This window comes from Bufo bufo, chromosome 1 (genome assembly GCF_905171765.1).
Source record: "Bufo bufo chromosome 1, aBufBuf1.1, whole genome shotgun sequence".
NCBI lineage: Eukaryota > Metazoa > Chordata > Amphibia > Anura > Bufonidae > Bufo > Bufo bufo.
This window is the reverse complement of record NC_053389.1, coordinates 205,587,966-205,609,513: the sequence shown is the minus strand read 5'-3', so window position 1 is coordinate 205,609,513 and position 21,548 is coordinate 205,587,966. Positions and strand designations below refer to the sequence as shown.

The 21,548-nt window shown below is 46.0% G+C and overlaps 1 protein-coding gene across 3 annotated transcripts in view; it reads right to left on the bottom strand.

Annotated features, from left to right (window-relative positions):
* The window catches only part of LOC121002897 (sulfotransferase 2B1-like), a 113,541-nt gene that overhangs the window by 67,426 nt on the left and 24,567 nt on the right, over nucleotides 1–21,548 (bottom strand). For all 3 annotated transcript variants that reach the window (XM_040434543.1, XM_040434559.1, XM_040434551.1), the window contains exons 2-3: nucleotides 5,355–5,495; nucleotides 2,034–2,242 (exon numbers count right to left, since the gene is read on the bottom strand). In XM_040434543.1, coding sequence (XP_040290477.1) covers nucleotides 2,034–2,242; nucleotides 5,355–5,490 — 345 coding nt within the window. In that variant the 5' untranslated portion in view covers nucleotides 5,491–5,495. The remainder of the gene's footprint in view (nucleotides 1–2,033; nucleotides 2,243–5,354; nucleotides 5,496–21,548) is intronic.

The window sequence follows — 21,548 nt, the reverse complement described above, 5'->3', positions numbered from 1 at the left end:
CTCCTCATCCTCGTCTTCCCCCTCCACCAGTTCAGCCCCCACAGGACTCAGGTGGCCGTGAGACGTAGATGGGGTGTGTGCTGTCCCTGGCCAGCCATATTTATCAGCATCTGCTCAAGGACGTGAAGGAGTGGAATGACATCATTCATCCAGTAGTCCTGGAGACTGTCAAATAAAGAGGCCTCCTCAAAGGGACTCAGCAAATGGCAAGTGTCATGCGTGCCTACATCGAAGTTACACAGGTCAGTATCCTGGTACACCTGCATCATCAAGAAATCATCAAGTTGCTGGTGTGTCTGGGCAGGAACCACATTTACCCAGTGGGTCATAACAGAGATATATTGTCCTTGACCATAGTTATAGTTACATATGTCGGCACTGCTGTGAACTGCACCAGACAGCAACAAGCTCAAGGACTGGCTCACCTTCTGCTCAACATACATGTGCAGGGTTGGTACAGCTTTTTTCAGAGAAGTAATGACGGCTTGGGACTCTCCAACTTGGCTTGCCACAAGCCATCAGTTATCTGAAATGGGCAGAGTCAACCACATGGAAAGGGATGGTAGTACCAGTAACTTGGCCAGGAGCACGGTCAGATTGTGTATCGTTGGTTGAGTGCATGCATATTGTTGTCTTTTTTTAATTGCCTCGGTGATCGATTGCTGACGAAATGCACGAGGACGGAGTAGGAGGATCATCAGGAACAGTAGACAATGGGAAGGAAATACAGCTCCTTTCTGCTAAGGGGGAGGAGCCTTGACTGCTGGAGATGGGGTGCGGAACATTGGAAGATGTAGTTGCTGCGTCAGGCAGTACCAGTACATTAGCGCCTCGGTTTTCCCAGGCCACTTTATGGTGACATTCCATGTGTTGATGCAGGGCCATGGGGCCAACATTGGCACCCTGGCCGCGCTTTAACTTCTGCCCACAGATCCTACATAAGGCCATGCTGACATCCTCCGGCGGCTTGTTGAAAAATTCCCACATTGTTTAGAATGACATTTTACCCCCGGCAGGAGCCAGGGGTCACAGCATTCCTTCTGCTACTCCACCTTGAAGCCTCAGAGAAGACTTACAGTGCCATCCTCTCTGTCTCCCTTGCCCATTCCTAGTGAAACACCTTCTTTTTTCCTAAGAGGGGCAACAAAACACCACCAACTGCTGAGACCAGTAAGCATTTGGACTGCCCTGAGGAGGAGGTTCAGGAGAAGGCTGCAGACCCTATGTATAGCTGTGTTGGTGATGGTAATAGTGGCACCCATAGCCTCGGTATTGGTGGTGAGAGCAGTGATAGTGACAGTCGTAGCAAATGCAGAGCATAGAATCGGGAGGTGGGCCAATGAGCCCACCATGATATTTCAAGTCTGATAAAAGTGGCAGGGAGGGTGAGGACTCCAGTGATGATTGTGTTAGACAGGATCTGGGAGCCAGATAAGGGTGCTGAGGAGGAGGTAACCTCAGAAGAGGAGGTGGCAGCAATAAAAAACAGAGGTGTCGTATGGGCAGAACTTCCCAAAGAACTGCCAGGACCATATGTAATTCGGGAACTGGTGATGTCACTGACAGTGTGGGTGCATTAGGCTTCAAAAGGTGCCTAAAACCCAAGCTCTGCTGCCTCTAGCTCTGAACATCTGGCGTTTTTTCTCCACGCATTGTCATGTGCAAGCTCTGCAAGAGTAACGGTGCGCCATATTGCCACTGCTGCTTTCTGCCTGCCAACATCTACCTTTTGGCTTGTCCTGCTGCTGCCGCAGCTACTACTCCTTGCTGTTAATTCCCTACTGCCACCACTATTAACTGTATCCACCACTATTACTACTACTGCGATATATTGTATGTTCCATTCTACTGCCGTCACTATTGCGGCCACGTGCCTCTAATACCCTACTATTTCAACTTTAACACTGTACTGCTCCCAATTAATAGCTATAAATATTTTAGGCTAGTTCAGAATGAGCCACTTTTCTGACAACACTTGTGCGTGTCTTATGGGCAAGCATTCTGACTCTGTAAAAGTGTCATGTTTTACTTACTTTTGCCTTAGATTTGAAAAAAGACTTTGCAAAAATGTGGTGTTGTAGATGGGAAGATAATATTCTTGGAGATTCCATCTTTTCGATTGGTTCTCGATTGCCAATTGATTCAAACCATGGTGATCTCATAAAGATAGGTATCATGTTATTTTTTTCAAGATCCCCTTTGTGTTTAATTAAATTCAAGATTTGAATCATCCAATTACTACCTGCAAGAGTTAACACATAAAACATTTTATATATGTATATAATTGGCCAGATATACAATTTCTTTAAGGGGTCACTGAGCTTTCAAAATACTTTTGAAATTCCATAGTGACATATGAAAGGTTTAGATCTGTGGGGATCTGAGTGATGAGACACCCACCGATCACTAGAATGAAGAGACAGAAGTGCTCACGTACAGAAGCACGCTCATCTTCTCGCTGCAGTAGACAGGGTGAAGAGAAAGTCTATGAACTCTTCTCGATTCTTCTCGAGAGTGCACTATGTAAGAACTTCTCTTTTCTCATACTAGCATCTGATGGGGGTCTCAGCACTCTGCCCCCACAGATCAAAACTTTAGATATGCTGTTATGACATATCAAAAGTTTTATGAAAGCCTTAGTGACACTTAGAGCTACTGGTTGACTTCACATAAATAAGGTTTTATGTACAGAGGCCTTATGGTGGCAAATATATACTGCTCCATATATACTGTATGCACTTATACTCTGTATAATACTTATCAGGGGCGTAGCTATAGAGGGTGCAGAGGTAGCAGTTTCTACTGGGCCCAGGATCCTGAGGGGGCTCCAAGACCCTTGTGCCACATAAAAAGACAACGGAATTATAGAAAGTGCATGCTGGTCAATTTACACCTCTGGCTGGAAGGAAGAGGTTAGGTCAAGAATTTGGCATAGGGGGTGCCGTTTGAATTTTTGCCTCAGGCAGCATGAAGGCTATGTGCTTCCCTGTCCCTGGCCACAAAGCACTGAGGGAAGTGGGGGCCCAAGCTGAGCTCTTGCACTAGGGGCCATGAACCTTTAGCTACACCCATGATACCTGTACTTTGGTCCAAGGGACAACAACACATTACTGTACATATAGACAACAACACATCACTGTACATATACAATCCAAGAGAAAAAAAACTATGTATGCCTCATAGTTACGGTAAAGACCTCATGCACTATAGATACTTTAAATGACACTGTAGAAAATGGATTTGTTCTATAGCCATGTGCATGTGGTCTAACAGCTTGTGAAAGTCTAAATTAATAAAGGCAAAATACTACTGTACTGTAACAATTATAATTAGCCCTTATGACACTATTATGGGATTTATTGCAAAGTTAGAAAACAATGCATCCAGCAAAATAGCAAAGTAATCAACAATTTTATCAAGCAGACACAGGTTGAGTACATCTCCCATTAACACCAGATAGTAATACATATTCCCTAATTCATCTAATAGTTTCTTTTTCTGATATTTTTATTCTGTTTCCAGTATGTGATAAAAGTGGCTGTCTAGCTATTTGGACATTTTTAACCTTTGCTAGCAGCATGCTCTACCTACCAACTGCCACTCCGTCTCCACTTTGATTGACAGGACAAGGACCTGACCCTGTCAATCAAAGCCCTTGGGCGTGGCAGTTGCAGAGAGAACAGAGCCTCTAGGTGTAACGGCAATGCCCCCATTGCTCCTAGAGGCTTGTTTGCATATATTAAAACATCATTTTTTTTTCTCCACAATGCGAGCACTTATGGTTATGAACATGGGACCAACACAGATGTCTTCATGTGCAATAAGTCAGCTAGTTTTTTAAATACAAATCTGCTGACAGATACCTTTTAACAACTACAGCAGTCTTAGCCAAAAATAAAGGGGGGAAAAAATGACAAAAGTGAAAATGGGCTAAAACAAAAGGAAAACTATCCGTGGTCTCCCGCTGGCCCACAATACTCACCTTTCCAGCAGGGGGCCTCCAGACACTCCACAGCACATCCATGGTCCCATGCTGCACTGACCTCCTGACGTACGCACGCTGTGACCTGATGCGCTGTGTGGCGTCAGACGCAGAGCAGCGCGGAACGATGGAGTGTTGGCGGCGTCCCTGCTGGAAAGGTAAGTTGGTGCGACTAAGGCCGGGCACCCGGAGTGCACAGCGTCATGGCAACCAATGACGCTGTGCACTCCGGGTGTCAGGAGGAGCAGGGGGGAGATGATTTCACAAGGGGGGAGAGCTGCTGGCACAAGGGGGGGGAGAGCTGCTGGCACAAGGTGGGGGAACTGCTGGCACAAGGGGGGGGGAGCTGCTGGCACAAGGGGGGGGGGAGCTGCTGGCACAAGGGGGGGGGGAGAGCTGCTGGCTCAAGGGGGGGAGAGCTGCTGGCTCAAGGGGGGTAGAGCTGCTGGCTCAAGGGGGGTAGAGATGCTGGCACAAGGGGGGTAGAGATGCTGGCACAAGGTGGGGGAGAGCTGCTGGCACAAAGGGGGGGTAGCTGCTAGCACAAGGGGTGGAGAGCTGCTAGCACAAGGGGGGAGAGCTGCTAGCACAAGGGGGGAGAGCTGCTAGCACAAGGGGGGAGAGCTGCTAGCACAAGGGGTGGAGAGCTGCTTGCACAAGGGGTGGAGAGCTGCTTGCACAAGGGGTGGAGAGCTGCTGGAACAAGGGGGGGAGCTGCTGGAACAAGGGGGGAGCTGCTGGCACAAGGGGGGAGCTGCTGGCACAAGGGGGGAGCTGCTGGCACAAGGGGGGAGCTGCTGACACAAGGGGGGGGGGAGAGCTGCTGGCACAAGGGGGGAAGAGCTGCTGGCACAAGGGGGAAAGAGCTGCTGGCACAAGGGGGGAAGAGCTGCTGGCACAAGGGGGAGGAGCTGCTGGCACAATGGGGTAAGAGCTGCTGGCACAAGGGGTAAAGCTGCTGGCACAAGGAGGGAGAGTTGCTGGCACAAGTGGGGAGAAGCTGAAGGCACTGGGGTGGGAGAGAGCTAAAGGCACTGTGGGAGTAGAGCTGATGGCACTGGGGTGGGGGAGAGCTGAAGGCAGTGGGAGAACAGCTGATGGCACTGGGGGATAGTGGAGCCGATGGCACTGGGGGGAACTGAAGCACTTGGGCTGATCACACAGGGGGGAACGAAGGGGCTTGGGGACTGATGGCAGGGGGTCTGATGAATTTTTATAAAGGAAAACAGTCTATTAATTAATTTTTTCTTATTAGAATACTCGATTAATCGTAAAAAATAATCAATAGAATACTCGATTACTGAAATAATCGTTTACTGCAGCCCTAGTTTAAAGGAACTATGAAAAGATTTAACAAATATATGATAATTACCTGATTTAGGATAGGTTACATTAAAAATGTCATCATCAAGTACTTCAAATTCATTTTCAGCATGGTTGAGAGTCTCTTCTGATTGTACCCCAACAGCAAATCTGACTCCTTTGTAGTCAAAATAATCAAAAGACATTTTATCTGAAATTAGAGCAAATTTCAATTTTTTAATACCTAAGTAGGACATTTCTTTAATGATTTTTGAATTTTTTGTACCAATTTTCTATCTTGCTTACAACCGATCAATTTCAACTAGTGTAACCATAGCATTCAGATAGGTAGACAAGGATATCATATTTTAAAGGGGTTGTCCGGGATCAATTTCAATTTTTTTTTTTAAAGGGGTTGTCCGGGATTGGGAAGATTGGAGTATGTGTACAACAATGCCCTAAATGTTACAATCGTGCCTGTCCTACCTTTACCCGACATTTCTAATGCCCAGTTTTCAAATCTACAACTCTCAGCCGGAAGCGCTGTGTTTCCAAGACTCGGTGACGTACTGGGTCCCTTTCTGCCGAGTGAAGCCTCTTCTTCTGCTTCCCAGGGAGCCTGGTGACGTCACCCTCAGCCACATGAATTATTCAAAGTGCCTGGATGGGCGGTAACAAGGCGGCAACCAACCGCGCTAAGCCACGCCCATCCGGTCCGGTGACGTCACCGAGCAGGGCGCTTTATTATGAATGAAAGAGGCAGAGCACTGAATATTAATTAGGGGGCGGAGTCACGGCAGAGATGAAACCACGTGATGCCGCGCTGTGCTGGGAACCACAGTGCAGTGCGGCAGGAAGGTAGGAAAAAATAAACATAGGTGTAAACAAAGCGTGGGTGGACCGTATGAGCCATATAGAAATGTTGAAAATACTTAAAAACATATGGGGGGACCTTGATTCAGCTGTTAATAGGGAGTACACAAAAAAAAAAAAAAAAAAAAATTTGATCCCGGACAACCCCTTTAAGTGTACTCACTATTAACAGCTGAATCAAGGTCCCCCCATATGTTTTTAGGTATTTTCACCATTTCTACATGGCTCCGACGGTCCACCACGCATTGTTTACATCTATGTTTATGTTTGCCTACCTTCCTGCGGCACTGTGGCTGTAGCTGTATCTGCAATGTAACAGGAAGATCTGCCTGTGTGAGCTAGGAGATGATCATGTGACTGTTTTTTTAATGCAAACTTTAGGTCAGATTGTTCACGCCCACAAATATTCATGAGGGAGAGCTCAGGCATTGTTGTTATACGCCCCCTCAGCATGTACTTCAGCATGTAAACACAGCAATAACAGAACCATGAAAAGGTGTAAGTATGGGTTTCTCTCTTAAGAAATCAAGCTTAACTAATGTATATGTATGTCCTGATGAGTTTTATGAGGTTTTAATTATTTTCTCCATAACTCGGATAACCCCTTTAAGGTTCAACATTCAAGGGTAATGCATCATAATCATAGTTCAGTCTGATATATGTGAGAGTCATAAGACTATCATCAGAATTTCTTAGGCTTCATAGGTAAGGCTACTTTCACACTAGCATTTCTATTTTCCTGAATAAAACGCTTCCGTTTTGTCCCCTTTCATTGTCAATTGTAACGCAACTGCACAGAGCGGAATACTCCTAAATGCCTTCCGTTCTATGTATTCTATCTGATAACTAAATTCTACAATAGAGTACTACTTGACTTGCTAGTACTACCTGTCAAGGTGAGGTAGATCCTGTCATACAGATATACAAATTTCAAGCCCAGTAACTCTAGTCCTAGCACGTGGCACACATTGTATCACACCACTGTACACCGATATATGTTTGATAGGTCTGTAGCCTCTGTTTAGTCTGTTGCCCCACTCTCTCTCTCTCCCTGTCTGAACACAGATCTAAGCTGATGTTTTTAAAACCAAATAAAAAAAAACTTAAATCAAAAGGTGTGTCAGCTTCATGAGCATTTGGAAGAGCAGAAATAGGAGACTGAGCCAACAGAGAACTCTGGCAGATTTCACATTTAACAGTGCTGAGCAGCTTGCAATGTGTATCCATACATGCAGGTTGCAGATGACAGATGGATCAGACTTTTTAATAAACACCAGTTGCAAATATTGTTTTAGCCCATAATACAGTCAATGCAATGAAAAAGATTATCTGCAGAGATAACCATAGTCTTAAAGGGATAAAGGGAATCTGTCAGCTGTTTTGACCATACAAAACTGCTGACACCAATTGTGGCAGGCACAGCACTATGAAGTGCCTTTTGCACTGTGGCATTAGAAGAATTTTTGACTTTTTAGTCTAACCAGACTGTCTATTACTCTGTAATTCCTCTAGCACCGTTCTATGGAAGCAGTAGGATTAAAGAGCACACCAAATGCTTGAAATAACTTCTTTATTAACTTCAACTTTTCTTCATATAACACTTCCGCCTCCGCAGCAGATAGTCCAGGTACAAAACCTGTGTTGAATAAAGTATCATAAAATGGCGGTATGCATAAGATGGTGGTTCAACTGTTCAATCTTGTCATTCAACATAAAATGGTGGATATATTTCTCTCTTGAGTATCTGTACTCCCACTTGAAGTTATTTAAGCACTTAATGATCTCTCTGAGAGGTATATCTGAGGTCTAACTAATAGTTCACTTGCTGAATTTGGATGCAATTTGCAATATGCAGTAACAATTTGCAGATTGGTTGAGTATGATCTGGTATGGTTGTATGCAATTTGGATTGCAATATGGAATTTGAACTTGGATTGTGAACTTTGTAGTTTGCAATTGGTGGAACTATTTTGGTCTCTCTGCTTCCATAAAACACAGCTCTTAGTGGAGTGAATGTCAGTTCAGCTTTTCTCTCTCTGGTGAATAATAATTTCTAGCAGCTCCTGTTAGGGAATTTCCCACACAGGCTGTGTGTGAGGCTGACTGTGATTGGCCAAGACTCCTGCTGTGTGTGAGGCTGGCTGTGATTGGTCTAGACTCCTGCCCAGCAACAACAGTTTAACGCTATGCTTTTTGCTATTTCCACTGTGCCATTCAGCCCATCTCACATCCATATAATGAATCTTAACGGCACATTATCTTTTCTGCTTCTGTGAACACAATATATATAACAGTTATATTCCAAACATGAAGTCACTGTAAATAACTCTGTTTTTGTCTTTAAAACACAAACATAGGAACTTTATTAAGGTTATTGGCAGGTCTAGCTGTATAAACATATAAGCTATATTAACAACCTAGGACAGGTCTTAGTTGGCCAGCTACACCAATAGGTAACGGCCAGAAGAAGCAAAACAAACATACCTTTTATGGAGCTTTATTATTATTTTTAGATCAAGTGTGATTATGACACTCTATTCTGCCAGGCTCTTCTTCACTGAGAAGTGTTCTCTGCATTGAACTGCTTCACAGTTCCTCCCCTCTACTCAGAACGACAGCTATAGTATCCAAACAGGAGAAAACTACTGCTGTCACTCAGGACAGAGGGCAGGCTGCGAAGCATCTCAATGCAGAGAGTGCTTTGGAGTAAAGCACAGCCTCCTGGGCACTTTCAGGAGCAGGAACTGTCAGAATAAAAGTTTATATTTATACTACGGCCTCCTGCAAATAGCGGGTCCGCTATATACGGGCACTGGCCGTGTGCACCTCGCATTACGGATGTGGACCAATTCACTTAAATGGGTCCACAAACCGAAAGGTTCGCTGTGGAATGGAGTGCTTCCGTGCAGGGGCATACAGAGAAATCATGGGGCCCCATAGCAAAACTCAGAATTGGCCCCCCCATAAAAAGTACATGCAGATATTGTCATTAGTAGTATGTGTGTGTGTATATATATATATATATATATATATATATATATATATATATTTATGTACACACACATAATAATTAGGAATGAGCGGACTTGTGTTTTGAAGTTCGGCGTACAAGGTTCGGGTTATCTAAGAATTCCGTTATGGATTCGGCTACGGTGGCGCAGCCCTGCTCACAAGTGGGGGGCGGCGGCAGGGCACAGGGAGATGAGCGCATTGTGGAAACGCTCATCTCCATAGTCATCTGTATCACCGTCCTCAGGACAGCAATACAGATAGCTGTGCTGCGGCGGGGCAGGAGGGAGAGGCATGTCCTTTCCCCGTTCCTCTGATAGGCTGACATGGAGGTAACTATAAGTGTTTTTTTTTTTTTTTTTTTTATATATGTACACTACTTTTACTGGCACATTGGGAAAGGGGGGGGGGCTCTTGTTACTGGCACATGATTGGGGGGCATCTATGGGGGCACATTTTACTGGTACATGATTGGATGTACATTTTACTGGCACATTATTGGGGGCACTTATTACTGGCACATTATTGGTTGGCACTTATTACTGGCACATTATTGGTGGGCACTTATTACTGACACATTGGTGGGCACTTATTACTGACACATTATTGGTGGGCACTATAGGGGCATCTACTGAGGCCACAAAGAAGGGGTATTTTATATGGGGGGCTCTGTACAGTAGCATTTTATACTGGGACACATTATGGTGGGTACTATGGGGAAGGGGGGAGAGGAGTACTATGGGGTCATCTACAGGGGGGGGCACTAAGAAGGTGTATTTTATACTTGCAAATTATGGGGGACACTGAGGGCATCTACTGGGGCACTATATATGGGGCATTTTATACTGGTACATTATGGGGGGCACTAGGAGGAAGGGGGGAGAGGAGCACTATGGGGGCATTTACTGTGGGCACTATATAGGGGTATTTTATACTGGCATATTATGGGGGCACTATGGGGACATTACAAGGGGGATATTTTTTGCACTGTCACATTATAAAGAGAATTATTTCTACTGGGGGGGCATTATAGTGGGCTTTATTACTCCCCCATGGTATGAGCCTCCTAGTAGCAGCACCAGTCTCTCTCTACTCTGCTATTCCTCTGCCCATTCTCCAAATCCTTATTATGAAATCTTTTTCATTAGGATAAAACACATCAGCTCCACCTAGCCCCACAGCCAAAGTGTTGAGGTGGTGTCCAAGATCCCCAAGGGTCAAGCCAAGTAATTGTAAGTTTTCATGTAAAATATGTTCATGTTATACACATATAGCATACACTATGCCACACAATATACAGTATACCTCTACACTGTGTAGTCTGTTCTTTAAGCACCATTGTTTTGTGGCGGCGAACAGAAAATAATCTGGAAGTGCCCCTCCCGAGACCAGGCTCTGGATCCGTCACTGTCTGTGTGTGCGTGTGTGTGTGTATATATATATATATATATATATAAATATATATATAGTGGAGATTCACTCTGGTAGTTGGGATAAGCGGGTGCAGTACAGAGGCAAAGTACAAGTTCGTAATTCAAATGTCCATGTTTATTCACACATAAGGTCAACCAAAAAACAAACACTCTTTGCAGGGTTGGTGTTTGCTCACACCGAGTAGAAAGTTCATGCATAACAAATGTCAACTTGTCGGCGGTTCTGCCTGCAGCAGTCCAAATGTAGGCTTTAGGTGGGCTGGTCTCCCAACACACAGGCCTAAGCTTTTCAGCCCAGCACTGGGTTCAGTTCCCACACCAATGATTGCCAGAGCTCCTCTGTCAGAGAGAGGTAATCACTCCCAGCTCACACTGCCGGCTGGGTTTTTTAAAGGCCAGTCAAGACCCGGCCTGGAATGTGGGCAGTAGTCACCCACCCAGCACTTTGACTACTCCCAGTAAGAGCCGTTTCGGATCAGCTATACAGCCATACTAAAATAGCAAAGTGTCAATCAGCATTAGCTGCCGCTGACACCTGAAAATACCGGCTCTTGCTTCACGAAGGCCAGGAACCTCGGTGACACATACCTTCCGTCAACGACGGACCCTTGCACCTTCCTACACACCTCCCCCCTTTGTTAAACCCTCAGGGTGTGAACACTTGCCAGACAGTGTACCCGGGACAAGGCATCCGCGTTTCCCTGCAAGCGATCTGCCCTGTGTTCCACTGAGAACTTGAAGTTCTGTAATGACAAGAACCATCTGATGACCCGAGCATTCCTCTCTTTGGCCTGGCTCATCCACTTGAGAGGGGAGTGGTCGGTCACCAGACGGAACTTTCTCCCCAAACAGATAATAGCGAAGAGACTCGAGTGCCCATTTGATGGCCAGGCACTCTCTCTCTCCACTATACGGTACCCAGTCTCAACTGGGATGAGTTTGCAGCTCAGGAAAACAACGGGATGTTCCTCCCCATTGATTTCCTGAGAGAGTACAGCTCCGAGGCCTACTTCAGAGGCATCTGTCTGTACAACAAACTCCCTCTTGAAGTCGGGTGTCACCAAAACCGGCGACCCGTACAGGACCGACTTCAATGTGGAAAAAGCGTCTAAAGTGGCAAAATGGGGAACGAACCTCATATAATAGCCCACCATTCCCAGGAACGACTTGCCTCGTGGTGACAGGTTGTGTCCAATTCCGAATGACCTCTATTTTATTCACTTGGGGTTTGACAACTCCACGTTCAATGATGTACCTAAGGTACTTAGTCTCCTCTAACCCTATAGCGCATTTCTTTGGGTGAGCGGTCAGTCCAGCCTTCCTAAGGGAGTCCACTACAGCCTGCACTTTGGGTAGATAACTTTCCCAGTCGGTACTGTGGATGACGATATTGTCAAGGTAAGCTGACGCGTACTGACGGCAGCTAATGCTAATGCTGATTGACACTTTGCTATTTTAGTATGGCTGTATAGCTGATCCGAAACGGCTCTTACTGGGAGTAGTCAAAGTGCTGGGTGGGTGACTACTGCCCACATTCCAGGCCGGGTCTTGACTGGCCTTTAAAAAACCCAGCCGGCAGTGTGAGCTGGGAGTGATTACCTCTCTCTGACAGAGGAGCTCTGGCAATCATTGGTGTGGGAACTGAACCCAGTGCTGGGCTGAAAAGCTTAGGCCTGTGTGTTGGGAGACCAGCCCACCTAAAGCCTACATTTGGACTGCTGCCATATCGGGCTTGTCCTAACCTCTAAATTAGTTCATCTATCCGGGGCATGGGATATGCATCGAACTTGGAGATTTAGTTTAGTTTGCGAAAATCGTTACAGAACCGTCCCGTCCGGCTTGGGTATTAAGACTATGGGACTAGCTCATTCACTTTTGGACTCCTCAATGACGTCTAGTTGCAGCATTAGCTGCACTTCCTCCGTGATGGCTTGTCGCCTTTTTCCTGAGGCTCAGTGACAATGTCATGCTGGATTATGGAAGTGCGTCCAGGGAGGTCCGAGAACACATCCATGTTCCGACTAATGAACTCCCTGGCTTCCTGAGCCTGTTTAGAGGAGAGGCTGTCAGCAATTTTTACGTTCCCCTGAAGAGGCTGGGTTACCAGCGAAACATGCAGGGTGCATGAGCGTTTATGTTTTTAGGCTCAGTGACAGTGAGGGAGCACCGTAATAGGAGTTAATTACAGCTAGTACAGGTACAACTATTCAGATAGCTGCAAACCGCAAAATAGACTACAGTTGGTATCGACACTACTTAATTGCTATGAGGTAACAGCAACAAAACTGGGATATAGAAAAAAGAGGGAGCGACCCATGCCACTGTTAGTTTTAATCTGTTTTAGTTCTGGTAGCATTGACCTATAAGTGTATTTTAAAAGGAAATAATAAATAAAAGTAATGTTTTAAAAGATATAACAGCACATGACAAAAGACGTATATGGGTCCGGTTGGACCACCAGTTAGTTCACTAATTTAGTAAACGTCGACATGTGCTATGAGGTCATATTAAACTTTAGCTGTCTTCAGTAGAGGACTCCCTATCTTTCCATGGTTTTAGTAAATTCACATGGTACACCTGCTACCGCTTTTGCCGCCCCGGCTGGTGTGCCTTGTAATTTACCTCTCCCACTTTCTCGAGTACCTCGTTGGGCCCCTGCCACCTAGCTAGAAACTTACTGTCTATGGTTGGTACCAGAACCCAAACCCGATCACCCGGGTAAAGTTCCGGACCAGAGCCTGCCGATTATAGACCCTACTCTGGGCTTGCTGCGCTGCCTCCATATGCTCCCTGACCAGAGGCACTGTTTCCATCCATCCTTGCATCTGGGTGACATACTCAATAACACTTTTTTGCTCCCGGGGTAGCTTCTCTCTCACGGCTACCTTCTCAAAGATCGCCAAATGGGTCTCGACGTCGTCTGCGGGTGTCATCTTGGGGATCGCTGCATGGACTGCTTTCCGGGCATCGCCATCACATGTTGTAACAGCAGCTGGTTTGTTTCCTGCTGTTGCTTATTGATCTCCCAATGTTGCAGGTTAACTTCCACGAGGGCTTTCACGACAGCTTCCATTTAGTCGAGGGACATGGGTTGTAATCTCGCTGGTTTGATGTAAGACATCCAACCGTGCCTGGAAAAACAAAAATATTTCGGCCTTCACGCCTGCAATGCACGCATCCTCCACCAATTGTGGGGATTCGCTCTGGCAGTTGGGATAAGCAGGTGCAGTACAGAGGGAAAGTACAAGTTCATAATTCAAATGTCAGTGTTTATTCACACATAAGGTCAAACAAAAAACACTCTTTGCAGGGTTAATGTTTGTTCACACCGAGTAGAAAGTTTGTGCATAACAAAAAACGTCAACTTGTTGGCGGTTCTGCCTCCAGCAGTCCAAATGCAGGCTTTGGGTGGCCTGCTCTCCCAACACACAGGTCCCAGCTTTTCAGCCCAGCACAAGGCTCAGTTTCCACACCAGCGATTGCCAGAGTTCCTCTGTCAGAGAGAGGTAATCACTCCCAGTTGACACTGCCGGCAGTTTTTTTTTATAGGCCAGTCAAGACCCGCCCTGGAACGTGGGCAGTAGTCACCCACCCAGCACTTTGACTACTCCCAATAAGAGCCGTCCCGGATCAGCTATACAGCCATACTAAAATAGCAAAGTGTCAATCAGCATTACCTGCCGCTGACACCTGGAAATACCGGCTCTCACTTCACCGAGGCCAGGAACCTCGGTGACACATACCTTCCATCAACGACGGACCCTTGCGCCTTCCTACAATATATATATATATATATATATATATATGCATACAGTTGCAAGAAAAAGTATGTGAATGCTTTGGAATGATATGGATTTCTGCACAAATTGGTCATAAAATGTGATCTGATCTTCATCTAAGTCACAACAATAGACAATCACAGTCTGCTTAAACTAATAACACACAAAGAATTAAAATGTTACCATGTTTTTATTGAACACCCCAATATAAACATTCATAGTGCAGGTGAAAAAAGTATGTGAACCCTTGGATTTAATAACTGGTTGAACCTCCTTTAGCAGCAATAACTTCAACCAAACGTTTCCTGTAGTTGCATATCAGACGTGCACAACGGTCAGGAGTAATTCTTGACCATTCCTCTTTACAGAACTGTTTCAGTTCAGCAAAATTTTGGGGATGTCTGGTGTGAATCGCTTTCTTGAGGTCATGCCACAGCATCTTAATCAGGTTGAGGTCAGGACTCTGACTGGGCCACTCCAGAAGGCGTATTTTCTTCTGTTTAAGCCATTCTGTTGTTGATTTACCTTAATGCTTTGGGTCGTTGTCCTGTTGCAACACCCATCTTCTGTTGAGCTTCAGCTGGTGGACAGATAGCCTTAAGTTCTCCTGCAAAATGTCTTGATAAACTTGAGAATTCATTTTTCCCTTTGATGATAGCAATCTGTCCAGGCCCTGACATAGCAAAGCAGCCCCAAACCATGATGCCCCCACCACCATACTTCATAGTTGGGATGAGGTTTTGATGTTGGTGTGCTGTGCCTCTTTTTCTCCACACATAGTGTTGTGTGTTTCTTCCAAACAACTTAACTTTGGTTTCATCTGTCCACAGAATATTTTGCCAGTACTGCTGTGGAACATCCAGGTGCTCTTGTGCAAACTGTAAACGTGCAGCAATGTTTTTCTTGGACAGCAGTGGCTTCCTCTTTGGTATCCTCCCATGAAATCCATTCTTGTTTAGTGTTTTATGTATCGTAGATTCGCTAACAGGGATGAAGGCATATGCCAGAGACTTTTGTAAGTCTTTAGCTGACACTCTAGGATTCTTCTTCACCTCATTGAGCAGTCTACGCTGTGCTCTTGGACTCATCTTTACAGGACGGCTACTCCTAGGGAGAGTAGCAGCAGTGCTGAACTTTTTCCATTTATAGACAATTTGTCTCACCGTGGACTGATGAACAGCAAGGCTTTTGGAGATACTTTTATACCCTTTCCAGCTTTATGCAAGTCAACAATTCTTAATCATAGGTCTTCTGAGAGCTCTTTTGTGCGAGGCATCATTCACATCAGGCAATGCTTCTTGTGAAAAGCAAACCCAGAACTGGTGTTTGTTCTTTACATAGTTGAATGTGCTGACAACAAAATCACACAAAAATAAAAAAATGGAAACCCATGGAGGTCTGTATTTAGAGTCCCACTCAAAATTAAAGTGGAAAAACACACTACAGGCTGATCCAACTTTGATGTAATGTCCTTAAAACAAGTCAAAATGAGGCTCAGTAGTGTGTGTGGCCTCCACGTGCCTGTATGACCTCCTTACAACGCCTGTGCATGCTCCTGATGAGGTGGCGGATGGTCTCCTGAGGGATCTCCTCCCAGACCTGGACTAAAGCATCTGCCAACTCCTGGACAGTCTGTGGTGCAACGTGATGTTGGTGGATAGAGCGAGACATGATGTCCCAGATATGCTCAGTTGGATTCAGGTCTGGGGAACGGGCGGGCCAGCCCATAGCATCAATTCCTTCGTCTTGCAGGAACTGCTGACACACTCCATCCACATGAGGTCTAGCATTGTCTTGCATTAGGAGGAACCCAGGGCCAACCGCACCAGCATATGGTCTCACAAGGGGTCTGAGGATCTCATCTCGGTACCTAATGGCAGTCAAGCTACCTCTGGCGAGCACATGGAGGGCTGTGCGGCCCTCCAAAGAAATGCCACCCCACACCATTAATGACCCAATGCCAAACCGGTCATGCTGGAGGATGTTGCAGGCAGCAGAATGTTCTCCACGGCATCTCCAGACTCTGTCACGTCTGTCACATGTGCTCAGTGTGAACCTGCTTTCATCTGTGAAGAGCACAGGGCGCCAGTGGCGAATTTGCCAATCTTGGCGTTCTCTGGCAAATGCCAAACGTCCTGCACAGTGTTGGGCTGTAAGCACAACCACCACCTGTGGACGTCAGGCCCTCATATCACCCTCATGAAGTCTGTTTCTGACCGTTTGAGCAGACACATGCACATTTGTGGCCTGCTGGAGGTCATTTTGCAGGGCTCTGGCAGTGCTCCTCCTGTTCCTCCTTGCACAAAGGCGGAGGTAGCGGTCCTGCTGCTGGGTTGTTGCCCTCCTACGGCCTCCTCCACGTCTCCTGATGTACTGGCCTGTCTCCTGGTAGCGCCTCCATGCTCTGGACACTACGCTGACAGACACAGCAAACCTTCTTGCCACAGCTCGCATTGATGTGCCATCCTGGATAAGCTGCACTACCTGAGCCACTTGTGTGGGTTGTAGACTCCGTCTCATGCTACCACTAAAGTGAAAGCACCGCCGGCATTCAAAGGTGACCAAAACATCCGCTAGGAAGCATAGGAACTGAGAGGTGGTCTGTGATCACCACCTGCAGAACCACTCCTTTATTGGGGGTGTCTTGCTAATTGCCTATAATTTCCACCTGTTGTCTATCCCATTTGCACAACAGCATGTGAAATTGATTGTCACTCAGTGTTGCTTCCTAAGTGGACAGTTTGATTTCACAGAAGTGTGAATGACTTGGAGTTACATTGTGTTGTTCAAGTGTTCCCTTTATTTTTTTGAGCAGTGTATATATACATACATATTCACACACACACACACACACACACACCAACACAACTACTAACTCCCTGCTACACCTACATAACACACATAGCTTTAACCAGCCGTCAGCACCCTAGTGTGACCCCCTCCCCCTCTGCAGCTCAGTGTGTGAGCGTTTAGATAACAGTCATATAGAGTGTGCAGTCTGCTGCTTGTGTTGCTGTGGGATGTGGAAATCCCAACAGTTCATGGTCAGGGCTCTCCAGGTCAGTGGTCGGAGGTCAGGAATTTAGAGCCGTGAATGGCTGATCAATGGCCGTATGCATGATTCCTACTCCTGATAATAAAGTTTAGCAAAGTATATGTTTGGCCTGTTCTCCTCGGAAGCTACCTAGAGCTATCAGCAGTTTTGGATGGTAAAAACTGCTGACAAACTCCCTTTAAAGAATACAGAGGTCATTTATAATTATTGATCCTTTTCATGCCACTTTTAAGTCTGGTTAACATTTTGTGGTTGCACCAAATTTATGAAATTGTGCACAGTTTTCATGTACAGGTATTTGGGGAAATGCGCTGTGTCGTATGAGTTAGGGCCCTTGCACACGACCATATGCCCTCCAAGATATACGGTCCGTGAAAGGGCCATTTGTCCCAGAGCGACATAGATCGTGCGCACCGGAGCACACAGCATCATAGATTACAATGATGCTCTGTACGTCGGGCCGCCCACAGTGCTATTGTCCTGCACTCATATGATTTTATGAGTGCAGAACAATAGCACCGCGGGTGGCCCTGGGCGCGGTGAAACTGTGCCTGCTGCAAGAGCATAAGAAACACACTCATCCACGATACCTAGCTTCATGTCCCAGTTTGCAAAAAATCTGTTTTGATATTTTTTATCAATCGCAGCAGCCTCCGGTACTTCGCTAGCCTCCCATTTGTTAGACAGGCTTGCTTTTTTTCTTGGGTAGTCTCAGGGAATACCCCGTAAATTTAGTTGACCAAATGGCAAACAAGGGGTATTCTTCTGAAGAGGCCTACAGGCTTCTGACCCAGTCGGATGAGGAATGGGAACCCTCATCTGACAAATCCAGCGGGTCAGAATATGAACCTGTAGAAAGCAGTGGCAGTCTGACCCAAAGTTCGGACGAGGAAGTTGAGGTCCCTGATAGCACCAGGCGTACCCGGCCCCGTGTTGCTAGACCACAGGTTGCGCAGGATCCGCTTCAAGGGCAGCAGAGTGGGGCTGGCGCTGTCGGATTACGTGGTGAGGCATACACCAGCAGCACAGCCCATCCTGGACCTAGTACCAGCACTGCCGTACAACATGGTGAAATGGCGAGCACAAGAAGGGCAGTTGAAGCTGGTACGGTGGCATGTGCATTAGTTCCCCTGTCGCAGCCACCGCACAGACAGGCCCGTAGAGCCCCTAGAGTCCCTGAGGTGCTGGCAAACCCTAATTGGCAGCCCCCAACTTCAGCCACATCAATAGTTCCCCCTTTCACCGCCCAGTCTGGAGTTCGGGTTGAGACAGCTCAGATCGGTTCGGCACTGGGATTTTTTGAGCTGTTCTTGACTGCGGAGCTCTTGGACTTAGTCGTGGCAGAAACAAATCGGTATGCCACTCAATTTATAGCCGCCAACCCGGGAAGCTTTTATGCCCAGTCTTTCCGGTTGAAACCCGTCCAAGTTTCCGAAATTAACATTTTTCTGGGCCTTCTGCTCAACATGGGTCTAACCAAAAAGCATGAATTGCGGTCATATTGGTCCACGAACCCAATTCATCACATGCCCATGTTCTCTGCTGCTATGTCCAGGACACGATTTGAGACCATCCTGCGTTTCCTGCACCTCCCGTCCCAGAGGCCACCCAGCTTTTGACCGGCTCCACAAAATTCGGCCCCTCATAGACCACTTCAACAACAAATTTGCAGATTTGTATACCCCTGAGCAAAACATCTGCATAGACGAGTCCCTTATACATTTTACCGGGCGCCTTGGCTTCAAACAATACATCCCAAGCAAGTGCGCCCGGTATGGGGTCAAATTGTATAAGCTCTGTGAAAGGGCCACAGACTATACCCACAAATTTCGGATCTATGAGGGAAAAGATCAGACCCTGGAGCCGGTTGGTTGCCCTGACTACCTGGGGAGCAGTGGGAAGACAGTCTGGGACTTGGTGTCACCCTTATTTGGCAAGGGGTACCATCTTTATGTTGACAATTTTTACACAAGTGTGCCCCTCTTCAGGCATTTGTTCCTAGAACAGATTGGCTGCTTTGGCACCGTGCGACCTAGTCGCCGGGGCTTCCCCCAACGGCTCGTTACCACCCGTCTTGCAAGGGGGGAGAGGGCTGCCTTGTGTAACGAAGAACTGCTCGCGGTGAAATGGAAAGACAAGCGTGACGTTTACATGCTCTCCTCCATTCACGCAGACACGACAATACAAATAGAACGGGCAACCAGTGTCATTGAAAAGCCCCTCTCAGTCCACGACTATAACCTTCACATGGGAGGGGTGGACTTCAATGACCAGATGTTGGCTCCTTATTTAGTTTCCCGACGCACCAGACGCTGGTATAAGAAGGTGTCTGTATATTTGATTCAATTGGCTGCATATAATAGTTTTGTTCTCTACAGTAAGGCTGGGAGAACAGGATCCTTCCTCAAATTTCAGGAAGAGATCATCGAGAACTTCCTGTATCCAGGAGGTTCCGTGGCCTCATCCACCAGTGTAGTGAGCCGTCTATACGAGCGACATTTCCCCAATGTCGTTGCTGGTACCTCAACCCAACCGTCACCCCAAAAAAGATGTTGTGTCTGTAGCAGGAGTGGAATAAGGAGTGACACCCGCTTTTTCTGTCCTGACTGCCCTGACCACCCTGCCCTATGCTTAGGGGAGTGTTTCCGGAAGTACCACACACAGGTACACTTAGCATAGGGATTGCATCTCACAGGAAAGGCACACAGGGCTTTTAGGGCCCTTTCACTCACAGCTGCTGCAAACCTCTCCTTTCACCTGGGACAAAGTGCATAAAGTACTTCGCCACATCTTTGGGCGATTTGCGCTTTGCACATTGTCCCATGGGGAAGGAGAGGTTTGTCCTATAAAGGTAAAAATAAAAAAAAATCACCGGTAAGCAAAAAAGTTAACGTTCTGTTCAAAAAGTTAAATAAAGTTTATATGTTCCGTTCAAATGTTATTATAAAGTTAATAAATTTATTGCGTTGCGGCCTGGTTTTTCTTTTTTTTTTTTTTTTTTTTACCTTCCAGGTGGACCAACTGATCGACTAGCTGCAGCACTGATGTGCATTCTGACAGAAGCATTGCGCTGCTGTCAGATTACACAAAAGTTGGTGTATGCGGCGCTGCAAGACGAGATTTCTCCTCTGCAGTAAAAGATACGTTTGCCGAGGCTTATAAGCTGAGGGACGGTGTTCATATGCTTTGGCAAACACTTTGGGCCAGATTTATCATTCCTCTGACAGCTCACTCCACTTTCACATATGGCTAAAGTCAGTTTTAACCAAGTCAGATTTATGATCGGCCCTTTAAGACTGTAATAAATGTGGTTTGACGGTAGCAGTTTATCCGTCAGTAAGCAGCTTTACAAAAGTCGCACGTCCTTACGAAAAAGTTGCATGTTCTATTAAAAAGTCTCATAAGATAAGCATGGTCCTCACTGGAGTGAAATTGCGCATTTTTTTGCGACTTTTTTGCGACTTTTTAAATATACCCAATAGTAAATCTGTCTAGAGATTCATTTACATAGGAAAACACGCCCACTTTCAGAAAACTGGCGAGCATAGTGCAGAGCAGAAAAGTCACAAATTTGTGCGCAGTTTTTCAGCGTTTGCACATTTTTTTGCGACTTTTTCACTCCATTATTCTGACTTGAGCTAATGATAAATCTGGCCCTTTGTATATAAAAAAAAAAAAAAAATCCCGGCAATGATTTATTCATCCACATCGATTGATGTGAATGAAGAAATCTGTGCCGTTCATTTTTTCTTTCAGCCCATAGGCTGAACGGAAAAAAAATATATATCATTACCCGTATGCTCAATATAAGGAGAATAGCAGAAACTCCTAATGCTGGCCATACATATAATGATTGCGGAGACCCTCAAATGCCAGGGCAGTACAAACACCCCACAAATGACCCAATTTTGGAAAGACGACACCCCAAGGTATTCGGTGAGGGGCATATTGAGTCCATGAAAGATTGAAATTTTTGTCCCAAGTTAGCGGAAAGGGAGACTTTGTGAGAAAAAAATAAAATAAATCAATTTCCGCTAACTTGTGGCAAAAAAAAATCTTTCTATAAACTCGCCATGCCACTCATTGAATACCTTGGGGTGTCTTCTTTCCAAAAT